Source organism: Rattus norvegicus, chromosome 2, assembly GCF_021556685.1.
Source record: "Rattus norvegicus strain SHRSP/BbbUtx chromosome 2, alternate assembly SHRSP_T2T, whole genome shotgun sequence".
Classification (NCBI taxonomy): domain Eukaryota; kingdom Metazoa; phylum Chordata; class Mammalia; order Rodentia; family Muridae; genus Rattus; species Rattus norvegicus.
The window spans coordinates 5,772,713-5,794,896 of record NC_141535.1 but is presented as its reverse complement, the minus strand read 5'-3'; the positions used below and the strand labels follow the sequence as shown (position 1 = coordinate 5,794,896).

Here is a 22,184-nt window from a genome sequence, read left to right as displayed (position 1 = left end):
CTTCATTCTGAAGTACTAGATCAGCTACACTTTGAGGTGAATATCTGTAGGATTTCCCCATATCCAAGTTATGTGTAAGCTATTTTGCTTATCTGGAATGCTTACCTCATTTAAGAATTCATTTGCAGTTTTTGTAACCTCCAACATTTTTAGTTTTTTTTTAAGTTGAATAAATGAAATTTGTCATAGCAGAATATTCATGAACCTTGTCCATGAACCTTGTCCATGAACCTTGTGTTCAGGCCTAGGCTCTATCACTTCCAAGCCTCACTTTGTTCATTTATTAAATATTGGTAATGATGTTTACTTCCTAAGTATTTGTAGAGATGTCCTGAAATCAGGCATGTAAAGCATTTGTCCTAGTTCCTGACAAGATTCTGTGCTTCCTCATCTCCCTATTGATCACATTATACTAAATATGCAATAAATAGCAACTCTTTCTTTGATGCCTTTCCTAACCATCTCTGGGATCATACTTGAGAAATACAGACTATGTCTGCTAATTACCTGTTATATTTAGTTCTACATTAGGTATTCTTAGGACCAACAACTTGCTAGCACACTTTTGCGTTCTTCCTAAAATAGCTCAACTTCATTTATAAATAACCATTTGTTTCTCTGCTACCAGATTTACATGTTGTTATATACATGTATTGTATAGCTCACAGTACATCCCAAACTCTCTGCCTTAATGCTGTAGAGCCCACAATGATTCTTATGTGTTTGATTTTGAATTAGGTTTTAGTCATTTCATTTTAGAATATCTTATTGTTTGTAATTATTGTAACCTCCCTGTTCAATTTATATTGAAATTATATGCAATTATAAGAAATTGCATGATAGATGACTATATTGTAGCTCTTACTAAAAGCACACTTGAGGAAGGAACCCAGTCCGGTGTGACAGCAGGCAGTAAACAGAGAAGGGTCGATATTTCACGATAAAGCTGCAGACAGATTGATTGTTGTCAAATGGAAAAGTAGAGCACAGGCATGGGGCTTGACATTTTTGATAACCTTCAATAAAGGCTCACCCAAAAGTATAAAGGCCCATTAGTGCTCCAGTTCGGGATACTTTAAGGATCTCATTGCTAACTTGGGAAAGGAAGCAAGGTCTACCTTCGGAGAACAAAATCTAATATATCTGGTGTTGTATTCAGTATTTTATCAACTGAACCATCAGGCAGAGGTGAGGAAAGAGATTGACATGAGTGTAGAGGAATTTTAATCTAGAAACATGGCTGCTCTGCCAAGAGATTGAATCCAATGACCTTTAGGTTTATGTGATCCAGCTGTAATGCAGACATGCCACACACCTTTAATCCCTCTGACTTGAACACACACACACACACACACACACACACACACACACACACACACACGAGAGAGAGAGAGAGAGAGAGAGAGAGAGAGAGAGAGAGAGAGAGAGAGATTGATTGATTTTACTGTGACAATTTTACAGAGACACGTTGCCGGTGAAAACAGAACAAGCAAGATAATCAGAAGGAGACAGAAGATTAGAGCAGATTGCCAGTCAGTCAGATTGAGGTCAAGCAGAGCAATTCAGCAATTCAGTCAGCAGCCAATTTGAATCAGTCATTTTGAAGAGGAGTTTCAAGTCAGAACAACTGAGTTGATCCAGCCAGCTTGAGTTCAGAAAGAGAAAGAAAAGGTAAACTTGTTCAGAAGTGAGCATTTGAGATGATAGTTAATGTCAGGCAAATAAAAGTTACTTTATAAATCTGGCTGGCTGGCTCCAGTGGAGGTAGTGAAGATATAAAAGCCATGTATATATGCCTGGAAAGAACTCAAATGCCTCCAGCACCCAAGCATTATGTTTAGGTTTATGTTAGGTTCTGGCTTTGTAGCCAGAGAGTTAAGAAGCTGAGGGAGTACTTTTTCTATTACCTGGAATTAGTGTCAAGAGAATGGATAAAAGATCATTCCAGAAGCCTGTCCCTTAGTCAGAAACTCAATTCTCTCACCTTTATAATAACCCATTTATTTATAAATGGGAATTTATAAGAACCTTCAGGGGCTCTCAAAACCAAATTTGATTCCACCTTTACAAATGGCCTTCCCTTCTCATGCAACCTCACTAGATATACACATTCAACCCTAGGCCCTAGAGAAAGATGCAGTGGGTATGAAACGGGTCAATAGCTTATTTAAAGGAGGCAGATTTGGTAGAGGAGGCCATTCATGATGCAACAATGTTACCACTTCCTCTTTATGATAGAGTGACCTGGGGTTGAAGGAGGATTCTCAGCAAGACTGACTAAGGTAGAGAAGTTATGATGCCAGGCTGAAAGCTGGGGGGTGTACCTTAAAGGGCACATGTGATACTCATGTTTTAAGAGGGAAAAAAAGTTCTTACCAGTGACATTTTCATGATAATAACAAAGATAGGGATGATTATATGGTGTGTGTCCAAAGATCCAATGTGCTAGCCATTCTATAGTAGATGATTGGAAATGATGATGCAGTACTGGAGACTTAGGGACTTTAAAGGCAAGTGAAGCAATTTCTGGTTTTGTATGATATATTTCACAGTAGGAACCTTTGCTCATTCTGCCTAAGCATTGGAGATGTGGCAGAAAGGAAGGCTTATATGCCCAGAATGGGAGACTTTGGGGAAATAGAACCATTTCTATTTTTTTTTCAGAGGTCTTAAAACCAACTTTTCTTTCACTCATCTTTCTAATCTTCATTGTATTAAATTTCAGGAATTCTTACAATAATGAATATGCAAATTTGAGATTTTAAAAATAATGTCAGAAAATATAATATTTAGTTAGAAAATTAAATGTTTATTTTTTATTCTATAGCTAATGTCTTATCAGCATTGTTTTATTTTAATGTAACTTGTTATAACACGCTTGAGTTGGACCTTTGTTTTATCCCATGAGAAACCTTTTAACACTTCTGCTGCATCACTTAAGTTATGAAACAAACCTTGGTGTGCTTGTTTATTTTGTTTGCTTTTTTGCCACTGGACTCAACTACTCAAGGCCATAGTTATGTCTTATTGTGTATTCTCAATTTCTGGAGCAGTGCTTTTTAGATTATGTCTCTTTGGTGGGAGGATGGTGAATTATTTTTATCAGGGCATTACCCTGACGCTTGTTACTTGATCCTGCTTTAGCTCACATAAATACTCAGCATCTCTGGGTACTTAGACATTCCTTGGGTTTGCAAAGGTATGTATAGTTTCAACTGTACCCTGGTCTGACATGCAGTGCTAGCTCCATGGAGGTATTTTAGTGAATGTATGAGAATATTTGAAAACTGATAACTCTTGACATTCCCAGGACCAGTGAGTGCTAGGCATTGCAGTGCTGGGACACAATGGGCCTGGTGTTTGTGCTAGCATAGGCAACTATCCATTTTACATGGATGCATCTCCTTGGACTTTTGTTTATATGCTCCCCCCACATCCTGTGTTCATATGTAATCTATCATACCTTCATATCATAGTCTGAACTTTCATGGGACTCTCACTTGCTGGAGTGATTGTTTAACTCATGTCATTTCTGCCTAGGTTCTTACCTTTCACAAAGGCAAAGATATATATCATCATCACAATATCCTCAGAACTTAACACAGACTCATACTGTGTTCCACATAAACTGAAGGAACCAGTAAACAGTGGTGAACCCTGGAAATGAGACTCCATTTTTCCATCTGTTTAGAGTCTATTAAATTAGTCATTAACAAGGTCATTGCTAACACTCTTTAAAGATCTCGAAGTTAGCTTTTCATAGCTTTTCACTCACTATCGGCATTGATGTTCATGATTGGCTATGCAGATAGTATGGAATGAAGGTATATTCATCCAGTTTCTTACATGAAATAATAAACATTAAACACTCCTTGCTTTCACCTATGGGATAAGAGCTGAACAAGCCATAACAACCCAGAGTTGAGAGGGTTAGTAATGGTATGGGGTCATTTCCATTTTTTCAAGTCCCCGAAATCAGAATTTATATTTCAGTTTTTGGAAAATTTGGCATGTCTTAATGTGGAATTTCCATGGAGGACTCTATACAGATGCAGCCAATGTCTAAGTCCCATTTTGACCATGCTTCTGTATAGCTGGTATGTGGAGAGGTTTTATTATTCCTAGTGAGCATTTAATGTCTCCATTATTGGACACGAGACTCCGTTTCAGGATTTATTTAATGGAGTAGTAGTTGGGCAGAGATAATCCAAAGATATGTGCTCTTATAAATATTTTAATAAATTTAGATGTTTAAAATCAACATTTTATGAAGCCAGAGAAGAGTCCTTGGTACTCTTACAGAGTATTCTCGTTCAATTCTAAGCACACACATGGTGGCCCACAACCATTCATAATTCTAGTTCCAGGGAACATGATATTCTCTTTAGATTTCTTCTGGGTACCAGGCATGCACATTGTGTGTGTGTGTGTGTTTGTGTGTGTGTGTATATTTACATATAGGCAAAACTCATACAAATAAAATAAATAACAAAAAACTTTACAAATTTAATTTTCACCTAAATATTTTCATCATAGAAAACACTTTTTTTTCCTACAATTTGTTTCTGCTGCTTGTTTGACATAGATGAGGAAAGGCACTTGCTGAATTTGGTTAGAAATTCATAAATTTCTATCTTCACAATATGTGAAGAACAAATTTTATTCTCAGTGAAAAATATGGCTATTTATATATTTCTCCACTAATTTATCTATAAAGATAATCTATCTTTCTTATCCTTAAAAGAAAGTGTAAGAGAGATTATTATAGTGCTTGTGGAGAAGGTGGGGAGGATATGCACACATGCTGTTGGGACACACAACTGATTCCTGCCTTAAGAGTGCTCAGAAAAAAAGTATTTTCACATGGTTTTGTTTGAAAAGTCAGTGTGCTAAAATTGTAAGTTACCATAGTTGAGTTACTGTAGTGTTAGCCGAGGTCTGTGGATAAGTGATTTCAGTCATGGGAACTAGGTAACAGGATCAGACTACGATCCTCTCGAGTGGGAATATGAGTGGGAGAAAAGGAAGGAGGAGGAGTGAAAGGCTCCTTGTGATGCTTCTTGACATAACTTCTGAAGTGGCTCAGGGCCAGGCATTGGAGACAGAGTGAGGCCCACATTATATCCTTTCCACCTTCCTAATAGAGTTACAGCTATATTGACAGTGAGTTGTTCAAGTAGGCAACTTGTGTGAGATGAGATTCCTTAGCTGTGAAGTCTAATGTATTCAAATGTGAAGAGCTTTAAGTGAACCTGAGTTGGCATTTGCCAAAATGGCCAATATCTGTTTTAATATTATCAGCTAAATAATAATATAAACCAAGTAATGGAATAATACTCAATATATGAATGCATCCACAGGCTCGGGCATCTCCCACTTCTTAGGTGATTCACTTGTAGGACTCCACCTCCACTATGCATTCCAAAGGAGGGCATTTCAGTTTCTATTTGCCCTGTCTTCCATCTTCTTTTTCCTTATATGGCATTAAAGGACAACTGCCATTTGTGTTGTGTACTTGTTTATTCAAATTTTATAATGTATTTAGTTAATTACTTGTTAATTACTAGTTAATTACTTCAATACCTGAAATAATTTATGTAAAGAAAGCAGACTTTATTTCAGCTCACAGTTTTGGTGTTCACAGTCCACTTATAACCATGCCATCCTAATGGCTCCATTCTTCCAGCTAAGCTCCACTTCAAAAAATTCCATAGCTTTCAAACAGCACCAGTGCAGGACCAAGTATTCAGAAGCATGTGGGGATTCCTTCTCATTCAAACTATTTCATATTAGAAATAATGTGCTAGTATAATGTACACAATTATCACAAATACTTATAAAACCAGCAAAATAGGAATATGTCATATTTTACATGGCTGAAAAACTGAGACAAAGTAACAGGTGCTAGTAAATAACACCTAGCTAGGATTTAAATAAAGTTATAAAAGGGTTCTAACAAGTGTCAAAGTACACATTGTTTTTAAAAATATTAACAATTATAACAGTTTACCATATATATATGCCATATATATATTTATATATATATATATATAAATGTACAAGGTAATTGTTATCTACTGAAGGAAAAACCTGTTTAGGAAACTAAACATAAAAAACTCCTGGCTAGTATTATGTAACACATAATAGACTCTAAATTTGAATCCATGATCACAAAGACTTTGCCCTCTGGCTGGCAATACAGATTGGAGTTTGTGGACATGGTACTACAAACAAGGAAAAACCATGGTGGAAATATGGGCAGTGCAGTGAAGAAAAGATGAGGGCAATTTTAAGGGGTTATGACAAGTCTGACTTTTTATTTCTCTCTTTTCTAGGTGACAGCTTCCTCTGCTGCCACTGGCACATCTCCCAGAATGAGTACCACAGGAGCTAAGGTAAAATCCTTTGGGGGGCAAGCTGAATGCATGCCCTTTAACTTGTTTGTCAGCAATCTCCTTAGCTTAGGAAACTCGCATTCTGTAAGTCAGCATCTTCTTCCTGAGTTGGAACCTTGTGCAAATTCTCTGTTGTTTGAGACTCTTTCAAAAGAGTCACTGCAGAATTTTTTCCCTTGATTACATTTTGGAAAGAAGAGATAATCACTCCAAATAACATCTCCTGGCACTGAGTGAATAGCAATCCTTGTTTCTTGGTAATAATTGTAATATTTTTGGTAGATATTTACAAGTAAAAAACTTATACTAAGTGACCCCAGAAGCAAAAGAAAAGGATACTGGTTGATTCAGATGCTTTCTGATATGTGGATCATGGAGTAGAGTGCCATTTCCTTGACAAATTTCTTTGAGCTCTGTTGGGTAGTTAAACTTATATTCCTTGGAACTTTAGGAGAATAAAAGGCGTGGAGTTGCTACATAGGATAGCCTAGTTCTAACAGATGACTGAAGCTATCTTAACATCTCTATCTTAGTTACTGCAACTCAAGCTGTTTCTTAGAAGTATTTCAGGGTTCAAATTAATGAGGAGGCATTTGCAAAGTGTTCTCATCCTGTTTGTTTATGTATTCCAGTATTTGACTATGTTAAGAGCTCCTGGCTCCATTAGTATCAAATTGCTTTATCTACACTTTCCAGCTTTTGTTTGTTTTCTATCTCCCATGCCATTATGTTGCCTAGGCATTTTCCTGTTCCAGGTATGTGAAAGCATAAGTTACTACTAGGGATTCTTTTACCTCATTTTGAATTAGAACAGTGCAAATATCTGGGAGTAAACTGTCCATTTATCTAAATTTTATAAAATTTAGCTTTAAAATTTATATTTGCCTGATGGTTTTATTTAATAGTTTACCTGTATATTGATTTTTAAATCATAGTATAATATTAATTCCACTATCTATTAGTAACGTATTAGTTGTCTTTTGTTCAAATATTTTTAACATCATACATTCTTAGCAAACTATCTCCAGTGTTATCTTTTTAATTTGTCTTTCCCATTTTTTATTACCCCCCTCTCCCCCCAAATTTAGGCTGTGAAAATAGAGTCTGAGAAGTCACAATCAAGTGAGGTAAATAGTTTAATGCTGTGAGTTAATTATTCTGACCCTTTTTAAATAATAATGAATGAGTAGTTTCCTTTATGGGTATAGGAATTTGTCAGCTAATTTAAATACCTTTGACTATTCTGTAGAATATAAACTCATAGAATACATATAAAATCCTTAAAACATTCAATCCATACATTGTTAAAATATATAATATTTTATAACCAAAAAGCATTTAATAGGTTATTTTATTAAAAAATAGGTTCTAATTCACATTTTTAAAGAAAGGAACAAAGGAAGAAAGATCAAGCAGAGGAGATGGCCTGGTAAGTAAAGGTGCTTTCTAGTAAGACTGAGTTCACCCAGAACCCACAGCAGGAGAAAACCAATTCCTAAAACTCACCTTTTAACTTCTACTACACCACTCTGCTATGTGCATGTGCACACATACAAATATACAGTCAAACATACACACATATTTATGAACATGTATAAATATATACACACACATGTATACGTGCATGCATGCATGAGTGCACATGCTAACATACACATAGACAACATATGCACATAGGCACACATACATGCACACACATAATACATTCACATGTACTCATATACTAATAATTTTAAAAGGGAAAAAGACAATATAAGTAATAGATACCTTGAAACACTAGGAGAAGCATGTTGAACCTGCCCCTAGATCATTGGAGGACAGCAAGTGGGTGAATCTTGACAGTTCTCTGCAATGATGGAGCTGATATGAGTCACTCAGGCCCTTTCACCTGAGAACAACTCCTCCTGCTTCCATGCCACTTGATTGTCAAGTCTGAAAGTCATCTTGCCTCCACAGAAGGATGGCGTCCAGGGTGCCAGGAACTTCTTTCCCTTCAGTACAGTGTCACTATATTACTTCAAGTGTTTAAGCAAATACTTGGGACCATAAGGTTTTCTTTAGGGCACAGAACAAAGGGAAACATTAGAAGCCCAGATATAGGTGGGGTCAGAGAGTGAAAGGTAAGGCTTATTTGATTCTTATAAGGGACCCTGCCTGCAGCCTTTGCAAAGTGGATTCTATTAAAAAAAAAATTTAGAAATAGAAATAAGGTGAAAATTGTCTTCTGTTCCACATTTCAATGCTTGTGTTTATCTACCAAATGTCAAAAGAATTGGACCTTTGGGGATATGATCATACTTCATCTCCTATGGACAGAGACTTCAAAATCAGTGCAATGGGATATGGCGTGTGTTACTACTCGGCAAACTTCATGCTCACTTTAATCTTTTGATGCCTTTACAATTAGCCTGGTATCTACTAATCAATCTCAGGGAATGTGCAGAGCAGCAAGATTTTATTGAGTGAGTGTCTTTGAAGACATCTTTCTAGAAAAAAGACAATTTTTTTCCTGTGTCTGATAGTGGCCACCAATAGAATCTGCTGGAGGTCACTGTTGACCACAGTATATGCCTGGATTCACTCATGAGGACAGGATAGTTTAGTTGGGATTGTATTTGGGGAACAATTTGTGATTATAAAAATAGTAGATTTTAATACAGTAATTCAGGTTTTACTTCTTTGAAATTAACAGCCACCTGTGATTCATGAGAAAAAGCCAAAAGGAAAGCCAAAGGAAGGGTCAGAGGTGAGTGATTGTTGTTGGCACTTCATCCTGTGTAGCAATATCTGTTGCAATATGACACTAACTTGTTTCTTCAGCTGACCCAGTGCCATCATATGTTAACAGCAGTGTTCTGTGATTTTGTTTTGTTTTGATTTGCTTTTGTTCTTCAAGACAGGACTTCTCAGTAACCCTTGACTATTTGGGAACTAGCTCTGTAGACCAGACTTGCCTCAAACTCCTAAAAATGTGCCTGCCTCTGTGATCAATGACCACCTGTAGTGTTCAGTGATTCTTAATGAAGATTTTGGGAGGATTTCCAGTATTTCAGATTTTGTACCTAATGTACAATGGCATTTACCACATACTAATTGATATTTTCACGGTTCAGAACTGTAAAAAGCACAACTGTTATACACAGCTTTTATTCTATCAATAAAAATATCTGAACTGTTTTAAACCACCATCATGTTAATAATATATGTATGTGCTTTCAGCCCCAAACTCTTCCTAAGCATGCATCAGATACAGGAAGTAAGCATGCTCACAAAGAAAAAGCACTTTCCAGATCAAATGAGCAGATAGTGTCAGAGAAATCATCAGAATCAAAGGTGAGCTTGATGAAGACACTAATATCATCTTACTTTTAGGTGTGCCCTCCCCTTATCCCAAAGTGTACAGTTGGCCAAGCCAGCTCAGTCAATCAACAGGTTCTCCAGGGCAGGAATGAGGGTTGAAAAGAAAAAAGACAGTTAGACAAAACTATAACGTGACTCCAGCCATTTCTGAGGCTGAAGCAGATGTTTTATTTTCCAATCTGCTTTTATGCCACTTTAATTACATGTAGAATGATAAGATCAGTTCTCAGTTGAGGAACAAGCAAGGTGATAATCAAAATCCTGTAAACTCCTTTCTGGGGGCTGGTCAGGATGAGCAAGACGAAAGGACTGCCATGCATGCTTCTGCTGAGCCTGCTCTGCTCTTTATATTAACTCAAATGTAAATGTTCTTAATCAGAGCCCATTTCCTGAGCCCAAGCCCAAAGCCAGATTCCTGCCCTGGGCTTCTTTCTTTTGTCCTGATAATGTCAAATTCCTGCCTAGTGTTTAGAAGCCTGTAGCCCCAAAAAGGCTCTCAACATACAGTTGAATTTGTGAGGTTGCACTGGATACATTTGGTATTGTAATGACATCGTGCTTTTGTTGCATTGGTTTTGCAAGAAGCATTGTAGGAATATGGGATAATGGAGTGCCTGAGGAAGGCCAGCAGGTAGATTTGGGCAAATGCACTTCTCATGCTGCCCATAGGCAGCAGTCATGACTCTGGTGTCCAGCAAGCAGAAAACTTTGAAATGAGGTTGCTTTTCAGATCCCTGTAAACTTCAGCCAACAGATGCCTTGCATTCTCGCTCATATTTGTTCTGTCTCTCTTTTTCTGTCTCTCTGGGCCCATCCATCTGTCTGTGAAAGTTAGAGACACTTTGCTCTTAAAAGAAATATATGAGAAGATTCTCATTGAGAACATTTGGAAGATAAAAACTAGACCTACTTCAAAATACATTTTACATCAGAGTTTACAAATAAGTGGTTCAGCAGTTAAATATAACCACATTGTTTGTTTAGCTTACAATATTGTTTAAAATTATTTTTAACTTATTACAATTGTTTTTAATTAGATGCTGGCAACAGATGTCAGGACATTTCACATAAAATACCCATCTATACTTTCTTTTAAAAATCAGACTATCTGGAGAACTGGGCTCAGATGACAACTGTTGGGAGAAGTGTCCACAATTCCTTTGTGGGCTCCAGTTTGCAACTGCACACTGAGCTCATTGGGGCCAGGTATAATGGTGTTTGCACATCTGTGTGACTGACCTAAATGGACTCTGTAAGTTCTTGAGACCAGCCCTATGTTGTGCATAACTTTGTATCACATGGAGAAGAAGTTAGCAAACTCTCTCCACAGTAATTTTCTAAAAGCAAACTGGCAGTGTAGGACCCGATGAGCCCTATGTCCAGGAGGTCCCACTCACGAAGAAATGGAGATGGAGATCGATGCAATAAGGAAGAGGTTTAATAATCCAGTACACTGGGGTGACTCTGTAATTGGGACAGAGGTGACCTGAAGAACAGAAGCCCACACCCTTTATACTGTTTCAGGGCTTTAGTAACCTAAGCATGAGTCGGTTATTCCTCATTGGTGAGGGCTATTACTTTTTGAATTCATTGGTGGTCGCCTAGCCTATTGTCCTTTGAATTCATTGGAGGCCCTTGGTGGGGGAAATATCTTTGGCATGCAGAAGAGGGTGGTGAAGGACCCCTGCAAAGGGCGGTTAGCTCATTTCCTGGAACTGGATGTTTTCCTAAATTCCACCTACTATTTGCCTAAGGCAGCCTTTGTCCTTAAGTTTGAATCTTACTGCAGGTTTTGGTGACATTTGAAACTCATGATCTTGGTCACAGTCAAAGATACTTAGTCCTGTCACTCTTCTATCTCTGCTCTCAGACAAAATTTCAAGATGCTCCTTCTGCTGATGGAGAGAGTGTGGCTGGAGGTGTGACTGTGGCCACTGCCTCAGACAAGGTGGTTGTTAAGGTGAGCATTCATAGACAGACATAACATGAGCCATGCTTATGAGGCTCTGGTTCTAAGAAGCACATTATCAGACAACCATTCAGAAATAATGGATACTGTTTGTGTATTTTTGTGAAGAAGAGCATATGTTTTTGGAATTTAAAGTGAGAAAAACACTGAAATAATTTTGAAACTATATATCTAGTAAATATTTATTGGTAATCTGGCATATAAGGCCTGATATCAATGCCAAAGAAATCAAAAAGTTGGTTCAGGCTTTGCCTTCCAGGTCACAGTTATGAAATCAAGGACATGAAACGTTCATGAGTGTATTGCACTCAGCTTTGAATGTTCACAACAGCAGCTTTGACACTAATTCACAATCACAGCAAGGGTGTGAGTCGATAGCATGATGTGTTGGCCAGTCCCAGGAAACCTGCCTTAAAGGACCTTCAGGTACCAGTCTGGGAGTGTGCAGAAAGTCACAGAAAAAGCTACAAGTTCCCTGAAACATATTGCTTTCTTGGGATGCCAGGCACATTATTTTAACCAAACTCACAAAAACTTTTTCATAAAAACACTCACATATGAGGGGTTTTGTGATAGATTACTTGTATATTATCTCAGGACTTACCATCACTCTGGGAAAATCTGTGACCGAGTGTGTATTTAAGTGAACTAATTTGAAAAATAGTAGACTTAACTAGAAATGTTAAAACATAACCTTTTAAAAGTTTTCAAAATTTAAGGTTTGATGTTAGCAATTAAATAGCCCATGTTATCAGTAAAAGGTAAATGATCCAAAGGAGAAAAAAGTTACATGGAATTCTGTCATTCGTTGGCTTGATTCTGGACTTTCCATAAGTATTTTATTTTACTTTACTCCTGATTCATACCCATCTCAGTAGGACTAATCAAACCTGTCTTATTTTAGTATGAGGCAGGTTTGAAGCATTATAGTTGACTATAGAATGTGTTGGCCAGATGAAGAAAATCCCCTACCTAGAGAGACATTCTATGAGGAAAGGTAGATTCCATCTGACTCAGGGAATTCACAGAACTTCAAGAGAGAGCTCTCCTTTGACAGGACAGCTGGGATTCCAGGCTTGCAAACACTTTGATGTGTTGAGCAGTTTCAGATGAGTTCTGGGCACAAGCACATTCCCGTGTCAGAAAGCACAGAGTCTAGAGGTGACTGAAAGACCAAAAAGACAGGTTAGGACTGCTGGGGAGAATGCTGTAGGAGCTTGTGGGTAGTGGCAGGAAGCTGCAGTTTGCTTGGGGCTGTTTCAGCGATGCTGGTGAGTCATTATGTAGCTAATAGAGCTATACTAGAAGAAAAGAGGAGGGGTTAGGGATTTAGCTCAGTGGTAGAGCATTTGCCTAGCAAGCACAAGGCCCTGGGTTCAGTCCCCAGCTCCGGGGAAAAAAAAAGAAAAAGAAAAAAAAAAAAAGTAGAAAAGAGGAAAGCTGTTTAGTTATTGCAGAGGGAAAACATTCAGATTTCGGAAGGAGTTGGCCGAAGAGGGCAGAGGTAAAGAAAACGCACAATGTGCTGGGGCTTCAAAATAGGGCATAAGTAGCCTGGTGACACTGAAGTAAGACAAGATAAATGCCACAACACCAAGGTTTTGGAGGTGCTCACTATGTGGTCCAAGGGTCAACACTAAGAGCACATGCCTGCTTAGCAGTGGAGTGGGGGAGCACAGCACTGTGCTCGAACTTCAAACTTCAGTTACTTTCAGAGATCAACAGAAGTTTATAGAGTGCATGTGGAAAAAGGGCTGTGCCTAATTAAGGCTAGACTGGATTTAAATGTTTGTTAGACCTAAGGAAAGGTATGTAGCAAAATAATTAACATATTGTGTGGTGCACAGAAAAAGGGAGGAAGTAGGAATAGAGATAGAGATAGAAAGATGAGATAGGAAGAGGGGAGGAAGCATTGTGAGTGCACGAAACTACACAAGGAGGCAGCTCACTCCAGGAAGGGGCTCAGATGACCAGACTTTGGCTTGCACCTGGCACCGTGTTTTAGCACCAAAATCATAGCAGTTGCTAATTTGCCATTTAATTATGCAGCAAGTGTTTACATCGTACTTACCAAGTATCAAACATTAACATAACCTTCACAACCCCTAGGTAGTTACCATTGTTGTCTTCATATCACTATTAAAACAAGGGACAGGAGAAACGATTTAGAATTCTCAAGTACCTGTGTATGCACTGCTGGTATACAAATTCAGGCAGTCTGAGATTTGCTGCCTGAAATTATTATGTTCAAATGATTTAGAAGGTCCTAAATGAAATAACCTAACCAATATCATTGCTGCCAAGAGTCCCTGGCCCTAGAGGATTTGGCATAGACCACCATCATAAGTCAGGAGTATACAGAGTATGTGCTACTGGAAATGTCAGAAGAAATATCACGGTGACATGACAAGGACAGAATGGTAATGCTGCTTTACTGTGGCAGGTGTGGAAGATAAGAGCTGACACAGTGATCCCCAGGGCCATCTTCAGAGATTATGTCTGGACAGAGGCAGGAAGGTTGCTGGTTGGAAAGTTACCAGCTACACGAACTGCAATAATTTGTAGTAAAAGGAGAAAATATAACATGAAAATCAGGGAAGGAACAATGAGTAACCAAGTAAAGAGACATAGTTGTCCTGGTGAGCGGAAGCAAACAGGGAACAGAAGCTACCAGAAGCAGCTTCAGAAACAACTTGTAGGGTTTCACGGCCCAGGGTAAGTATGGTGGATAAAGGAACAGGCAATCCTGGTACAGATCATGGTTTTGTTTCTTGCTCTATAACCCAGGGAAAGTCACTTCATCTCCACTATTTGCCTTCCTCTTCTCCTCTCCATTTTTCCCTTCCTATCCTATTCTGTTTCTCTTCCCTCCCCTCTTCTCCCTTCCATATACCAAACATTTTAATTGCTTTTCTTTATATCTTTCCTTGGATTTATCACATAGTTAAACCAGTCTATCCAATTAAGACACATATGTTCTTTTCCTCTATGAGCTGATCTCTCTAACCCTTTCTTTCCCGTCACTAAACAGGCTTAATGTTTGTAGTAGTTTTGAAGCATTTGCTGTCACCATCCAGGGTTGTTCATGGGACTAGAACATGATCTAGGCTGTTAATATTTGAATAATTCATCTTAAATGTGCCATAATGCTGTTTCATAAAGTGTATGAACGTTTTTAAGTCCTTTAAAACTCCCTCTAGAAAAAAGAGAAGAAATCATTAACACCTACTTTACCTATGGAGTCCACACTAAACAAGCTATCTGACAAGGTATGGAGACCAAACTTCATCATCAGATATTTATCTTCTGCTTCCTGTCTCAGCCTGATTTCTTGTTATTTTAAAGGAAAAATGTAATGACTTAAAATTTAAAAAGTTATGACTAAGTTGACAATGTGGCCATCACATTGTATTTGTACCATTTTATGATATAAAGCTCTATTTTGAAAATCCTAGTTTCATTACACCAAGTTCATTTGCAGTTTCTCTTCTGGAAATATGTGTTCTTTATCAACATGCATGGATGCTTGAGACTTGGCAAGTCTCTTGGTTTTAGTGTGGGACATCTAAGGGTTGTCTAAGTAGTTTGTATTACCTCTCTACTGGTAAAGAATATAAGGTACTTTAAAAAAATCTATCCCCTATCCTAAAAGAAACCACAATAAATAAAAAGGGGAAGAATAGTCTAAAGCTAATGTGCCCTAGTTTCTGTTACATATATCAATAGTCTAATGAGGCCTAAAACCATTATAGGATTGTGGTAGTTCTAAAAGGAAACCATCAGACATATTCAGTGACACTTTTAAGTTTGAGCTGTGTAGTAAGTGTCATACAAGTCATAAGACAAAGTATGTGTTATTGGAAACAGTAGTAAAGATGCCTAAGGTGAGAAGACAGAGATTGTTTTCCATGTCAGGTGCCTGTTCAGAGTGAACTATCCGTAACTACAGAATAAGGTGACAGCAACCTCTCATTAATATGTTAAGTTTATGTTGTCAAACTAAACTGGCAATTCATATGTCTCTAGGATTGATCTCACATAATTTCTCTTCAGGGTTGTCTTTGGGCAAGTCAGTGAACAGCAACAGCACTCATTAAAGAATGGAAAAATACAAGAAAATTTACTTTTTAAAATGGCTTCTTTTTGGAAGAGTTACTGTCTACACATTTTGCTAGAATAGAACTATGGGGGATACTAAAAACCAACAAGTACCACATGGCTAATCCTTGCATTCATTGTCTTTTTCCTTCTTGACTGACAGTACACTGGCTTGGTAGCTTTTGTTGCTGTAGTTAATGAGTTGGAATTTTTTGAAATGTGGCTTTTTATCATTCCAATTCAGAATTTAGACTCTGTATCTTCATATTAAAAATGAACTACATTTTAATTATTTTTGAACTTGGAAAAATTACAGTATTTGATACATTTTAGTAGTTAAAAATCAAGGGAAATATATCTACCAAATAACAAACCTTATCTCTTCCATTTCCAGTCAGGCGTGAATGCTGCTTTGGATGACCTGATAGACACCTTAGGTGAATGTGAAGATACTAACAAAGATGATCCACCATATACTGGACCAGTAGTTCTGGTACGTGTTGGATAGCAGTAAGAATTCATCCTTAATGGGTAGGAAAGCAAATAAAGCTATGACTATCAAACATAGGACTGCATATCATGTTCTGTTTATTATGTAGAAGCAGGATGGTATTAGAATTGATATTAGAAACCAAAACTCAGAGGTGAAGGTGAAAATGGTCTGCCTTGTGACACTACGCAGTTGCTTTGATTCAGAATATGTGTGACAATGCTCAAACTCTTACTGGAACAACTGAGTAAGTCAGAACATCTTGTTTTCTATCCTTTAGATTTGATGCAGTAGACTTGAACTTATTTTGAATTTTAGGTCCTTATGATCCTAAGCTAATATATTCTTGATTTCCAAAGAACGGTGTAATTTTTTTTCTGGTATTAAAAAGTTCTAGATTAGACGAAAACAATTGTTTCTATAGTTTGCAATAAATAGAAAAACAGAGACAAAGACAACTCAGTAGAGAATTAAGAGAAAGTTGCTTGGAGAATGAACAAATAGTACAAGGGTCTATCAGGGAATTAGGAAAATAGCATGAAGCATGTTGTGGTGCCTTTGAATCAACCAGACTGCCAAAGGTTTAGGTTAAACTGACAGGTCAGTTTAGGCATTAGTTTCTAAAGAGATGTTCCCTTCAGTCACAAACCCCTCCAGAGAGTCTTGCCACTGTGTACAGTGAATGATAATGGAAGAACATTTGAAATCAGTGTGATCAACAGAAAAGAAGAAGCTATTTGGTGCCTTCTAAAAGGAAAATGACTTACTTATGCATCAACATGGATACATTACAAAGCCATGATTTTGAATAAAATAAACCAAAGCAACAAAATTATAGAATTTATATAGCATTTGAAAACATGCAAAGTTATAATGTATATTGCTTATGAATTCCTATGTTCACAATACTTTTAAAACATTCTCCCCTTCAGTTTAAATTTAATGGTAAAATGGTACAAGTATCACAGCATTAAAAATAAACCTTAGAATAAATGAAAATATTTTCAAAAGTTACTTCTTGAGTTTATAAAAAAATAAAAAGCCACAGAGAAGAATATAATTCAATAGAAAATGATAGGAATGATGGACTTAAAGTGGAAGTCCTATCTCTAAAGCTAATTAGTTAATTGTTAGTATACAAGTAGAACTTTAGGGATCTATTTTAGTTCCTAAATGATTTTTTTTTCATCTCAATAGGTACAGAAAAATCAGTACTGGAATAGTACTTTAGTTTCACATGTCATTCTCATCAGGTTAACTGTGTAGTAAGTCTTTATGTATGATTTTCTTCCAGGACCCAATGGATTCTACCTACCTTGAGGCACTGGGTATAAAAGAAGGGACTATTCCTCCAGAGTATAGGAAACTTCTGGAGGTAAGTTATCTTTCACTTTTATTTTACCATTTCCTTCTTAGAAGAAAATTCTATAACAATATCAACATTTAGAAAATGAAATGGGCATATGCAATTGTCATTATTGAGAAGTACCCTCTGTAATGTTGTGTTATCCTTTGAACTTCTCTGACAATGTACTACAGACTGGATAGTTTAACTGAGAAAAATGCATTGCCTGGTGTTTATGGAAATCATAATTAGGGTGTGGAAACAGATGGCTCCTTCCAAGTGTTTGGAGGGGTAACTCGCTTCTAGGCTAGTGTCTTCTCCCTGGGTCCTTTCATATCACCTTTCCTCTTTGTTTTCCTCTGGGCCCAACTTTGTTCTTTTCATAAGGATATTAGTCCCATTTGATAAGGATTCCCATTAATGACCTTGCTTTAATGAATTCCTTACATATATGTTCTATATCCACATAAATTACCATTCTAGAGTTCTTCAGGACTTCAGCATGTGAGTGGGAGAATACACAATTTAGCTCATCATAGACTGAGAATACATATTGTGGATCAGAAGAATTAATTTTTCCTTTTTAACTTCTTCCATTTTTGTTTCAGAAAAATGAAGCTATCACAGGACCTCTTCCAGATTCTCCTGTGAGTTTGTATGCATGTCTTTTAACATCTGTATCGACACTGTCAATAGATAGAACTACCAGTACCTAACTGGGTTTGGTGGAACAGTCCTGTAATCCAGTTACACAAAAAGCTGAATTTAAGGCCAACCTGGATAATTTAGACCCTGTCTGAAATTAAACTAGAGCTATATCTCAGATATCTGGGTGGCAGAGTACTTGCCTAGTATGTAAGGCTCTGGGATCAATCTCTAAGACCAGGAAAAATACAAATGAAAAAAATCCTATCAAAGCATGGTAGTAGGCATGGGGCTCTTCCTCTGTCCTTGGCCATATATAATATGAAGGTAGAAATAATAGGATGGAAGGATATAATAAATACTAATAGTTGTTAGTATGAGCACATACCACATGTAACTCCTTTGGAAGAAGGAAAAGGAGGAAGAGAACCCACCCCTTCCAAACATGGCTTCTTTCTGAGTTATTTCATTAACATATCTCATTTGGCATCTAAGGAATACAAAATTCTTTGCTGGACTCTTTGGTGTTATCTTGTGCTCTTTTCTCTAGAAACCTATGGGAATCGACCATGCTATAGATGCCTTGTCATCTGATTTCACCTGTAGCTCTCCAACTGGAAAGCAAACTGAGAAAGAGGTATTGATTTCAGCCCTATTCAGAAGGACTTTGCAAGAAAGTATCTTGGCTGTAAAAAGAAAGTTTTAGTTCTGTTTGTAATAATTGTATTTTCATTTTTAGAAGTCTACTGGGGAAAGTTCGAAAGCTCAGTCTGCAGGAGTGACCAGAAGTGCTGTTCCTCCCCAGGAGAAGAAAAGGAAAGTAGAAGAGGTACTTACTTACTTACTTCTTTAAATAGCCAGGGCCCATATGACAGCAGTTACTTGTTTGGGTTTGCTTATTTACGAATGCTTCTAAAGCACAGCCAGTTTTACTCTAGTCATGCAAGACTTGTAAATCAGGGCCTATGCCATTTGACTCAGTGGCAACCCTACCCTAGATCTCTCTCTCTCTCTCTCTCTCTCTCTCTCTCTCTCTCCTTCCTCCTTCTTTCCCTCCCTCTCTCCCTTTTCTCCCAACTCCCTCTTCCTCTTTCTGTCTTTCTTGTCCTTTCTCTATTTCCCAGTAAGTCTAGGTCTGTCTGTCTGTCTGTATCTCTGTCTCATGTCCCTACACTGACACAGCTTTTTGCCCCCCTTTCCCCGCCCCCCACAAAGTAAACCTTTTGCCCTAGATCTGTTTCATGGAGTGATTTCTCAGTGGCATACACTTGGTATATGCCCCCACCACCACTTACCCCTACCCCTGACATCGATTTATCCTAACAAAGATCATCTATCTTCTAATTCACAATTGACACTATTCACAGACCATGAAATCTTAGACTTGAAGCTCCCTAAAGGGAGCTTTGTGAGTCACTACAGGAATGTCAGCACAGCTGTTTCTGTCTGCCTCTTGTAACAACAACCATCTATACCTTAATTCTCTGTCTTCAAATTTGATCCTGTAGCTCCAGGCTGAATGTGGGTGTATACACCCTGTGAGTGGTGCTGATAATGCTAAGGACCATTTCTATCAGGGCTGCCTCTACTCTGCCCTGCAGGCATGAACAGTTTATTTTTATCTGTAGAATGGAAGGAACACCACACCCTGAGGGTTTTCATAGCCCCAACACTGTGTCTTTAGAATTTACTTCAGCTTCTCACTTACTTGAGCTTGGCTGTTTTGCTGAAGGGTGGGACTTTCAGAAAATGCTTTACAAAGACATTTTTAAAAAACAGAAAAATAGTTGTGCAAGTTTACTTGCTTCCAGCTTTAATTTTGATAAAGGTCTTTTGCAATATCATTACTATAATCATATATCTTACTTGCCAAGTAAGGGTTGAAGTGTGCCCAATAGCAGTTGCTATAGGAGCAGGTCTGGTAACTTAGACCAAGTTTTCATTTGTAAGTTCTTTTTCCTAACTCTTTTAATTTTCAAATAATGTTTCCTCCACATAGTAATTTCCCAATCCATAATTCATCTTCTGTATTTAAAATGTATATTTCACAAACAATTAAGTAGATAATATGGATTGTCTAAGTTCTAAATAGTTTTTTGTTTTGCTTTGCTTTTATGTACAGACTTTTTCATTTTTAACAGGAGGTCATGAATGATCAAGCCCTGCAGGCTCTGTCAGATTCACTGGGCACCCGGCAGCCAGACCCTCAGAGCCATCTTAGGCAAGCCAAACAAGTCAAAGAGGTAATAATTTTTAATTCATAATCAAAGCCTGTTAGTCTACAGCTCACAGCTGAGCACTGGCACATAATTAGAATTCTTATACATTGTTAGAATTGAAAATGAACTACTCTTCGTTTTCCTTCCCTTTCAGAGTAAATGTAGGTATTTATTGCTGGGGAGTGAGCAACTGACAGAAACAGATACTTAAGTATTCATGTAAAACATCTGTTGTGTTCAATATGTGGAAAGTAAGGATAGAGAAGTGGCTCTGTAATCAGTCATTGACCTGGCCTATACAAGGACCTGGGCCAGAATCTAGCATTTGAAAAATGGAAAACCACTTTGTCCAGTATATTAGCCTACATCTGAGTTTCTAGAACTAGAGAAGCTGAGGCAAGAGGATTGTGAACATGTTTTAGAACAGCCTGGGCTACATGATGAACTCTTATCAAGACAAAAAGGGAAATGATGAGAGGGGGAGAAGAAAAAGAAATACCTCACTTGCCAAAGCAAAGGAGGCATCTAAGCAAGGTAACAGTAGTAGTGTACTGAGAACCTGTGAGATTTGATGTTTCTAATTATTGGGAATTTGTATTTTCAGGAGAGCTTATGGAGGGAGATGATTATAGAAGAATAACCCTTCTTTTATATTACTGTGGGAGCGAAGGTTGAAAAATTGTCTCAGTTTGAAATAAACTGAAGAGTTGCTTAACAGTCACTCTACCACTTGCTTACTGGAGCATATGCACACTTAGCGCATAGTCTCCATTCCCCTAGCAAGCCCTGTCAAGCTTGCCACTAGTATACAAGTGTGATATTTTATATACTTTTTCTGAATCAGTTCTCCTAGGGAAAGAGAAAGGACAAAAATAAGTTGACTGTGTCTGACAAGACAGGAATCCTAGAAGGAAGTGAATGGGCAACCAAAGGCTTTAGGAGTACTATACTATCAGATCAGGGAAAGGAATGTAGTGAGCAGCATTGTCACAATGCTCATAGCTTTGCTGTCACTTCCTGTTTAGGGTTGTCAGGGAAGTGCAGTTTTCCTGACTCCCAGGAACTCTGACTGAGTCTGAATTGGCCCAGGTCTACTATGGGCCAGTTTCTGTCTACTACTTTCTGGGAAGGCTCACCAACTGCAGTGTGGCATGAGAAGCTTCATGAGGGTGAACATAAGGGAGCTGGAGAAACAATCTCTGTCTTCCAGGACCATGTGATATGCTTAGAAGAAAGGGAACATGGGTCCAAACATCATGAGGTGCACATTCAGAGGCTGCTGTTTCTAATGAGGGGTTCTTGGTGGATAGATAATTAGAGTAATTTAATAAGACAATATATGTGGAGAGAGAAAGTATAAACCTGGTCAAAGTTTTAGTACAGTCTAACTTTGTCACTAATTCACATGAATATGTAGGAAAAGTGACATAAAAGTAACTCATTTCACAGCATTCTTAATCTCATTACTTTATGGGGTATGCATGGGAATGTGTTCACTGTCCACTAGTAACCAGTGAGGACTAGTAAACTAATAAAATAACTTTCCACCCTTTTGTCATGCAAGCTTTTCCCTGGTCCTAAACTACAACTATTTCCTAAAAAGATCTCCCAGTTCTCTAAGTTCTTGAGCTAATTTGTGGAATCTCGGGTGGTCATTTACAGT

The 22,184-nt window shown here is 37.7% G+C and overlaps 1 protein-coding gene across 13 annotated transcripts in view; it reads left to right on the top strand.

Moving 5' to 3' along the window:
• The window catches only part of Cast (calpastatin), a 102,404-nt gene that overhangs the window by 36,569 nt on the left and 43,651 nt on the right, over positions 1-22,184 (top strand). For 3 of the 13 annotated variants that reach the window (NM_053295.2, XM_087616401.1, XM_087616405.1), the window contains 12 exon segments: positions 6,336-6,395; positions 7,484-7,522; positions 9,088-9,141; positions 9,615-9,728; positions 11,626-11,715; positions 14,925-14,993; positions 16,217-16,315; positions 17,607-17,687; positions 18,266-18,304; positions 18,853-18,939; positions 19,042-19,131; positions 20,444-20,545. In NM_053295.2, the coding sequence (NP_445747.2) occupies positions 6,336-6,395; positions 7,484-7,522; positions 9,088-9,141; positions 9,615-9,728; positions 11,626-11,715; positions 14,925-14,993; positions 16,217-16,315; positions 17,607-17,687; positions 18,266-18,304; positions 18,853-18,939; positions 19,042-19,131; positions 20,444-20,545 (924 nt within the window). 13 annotated transcript variants of the gene reach the window in all.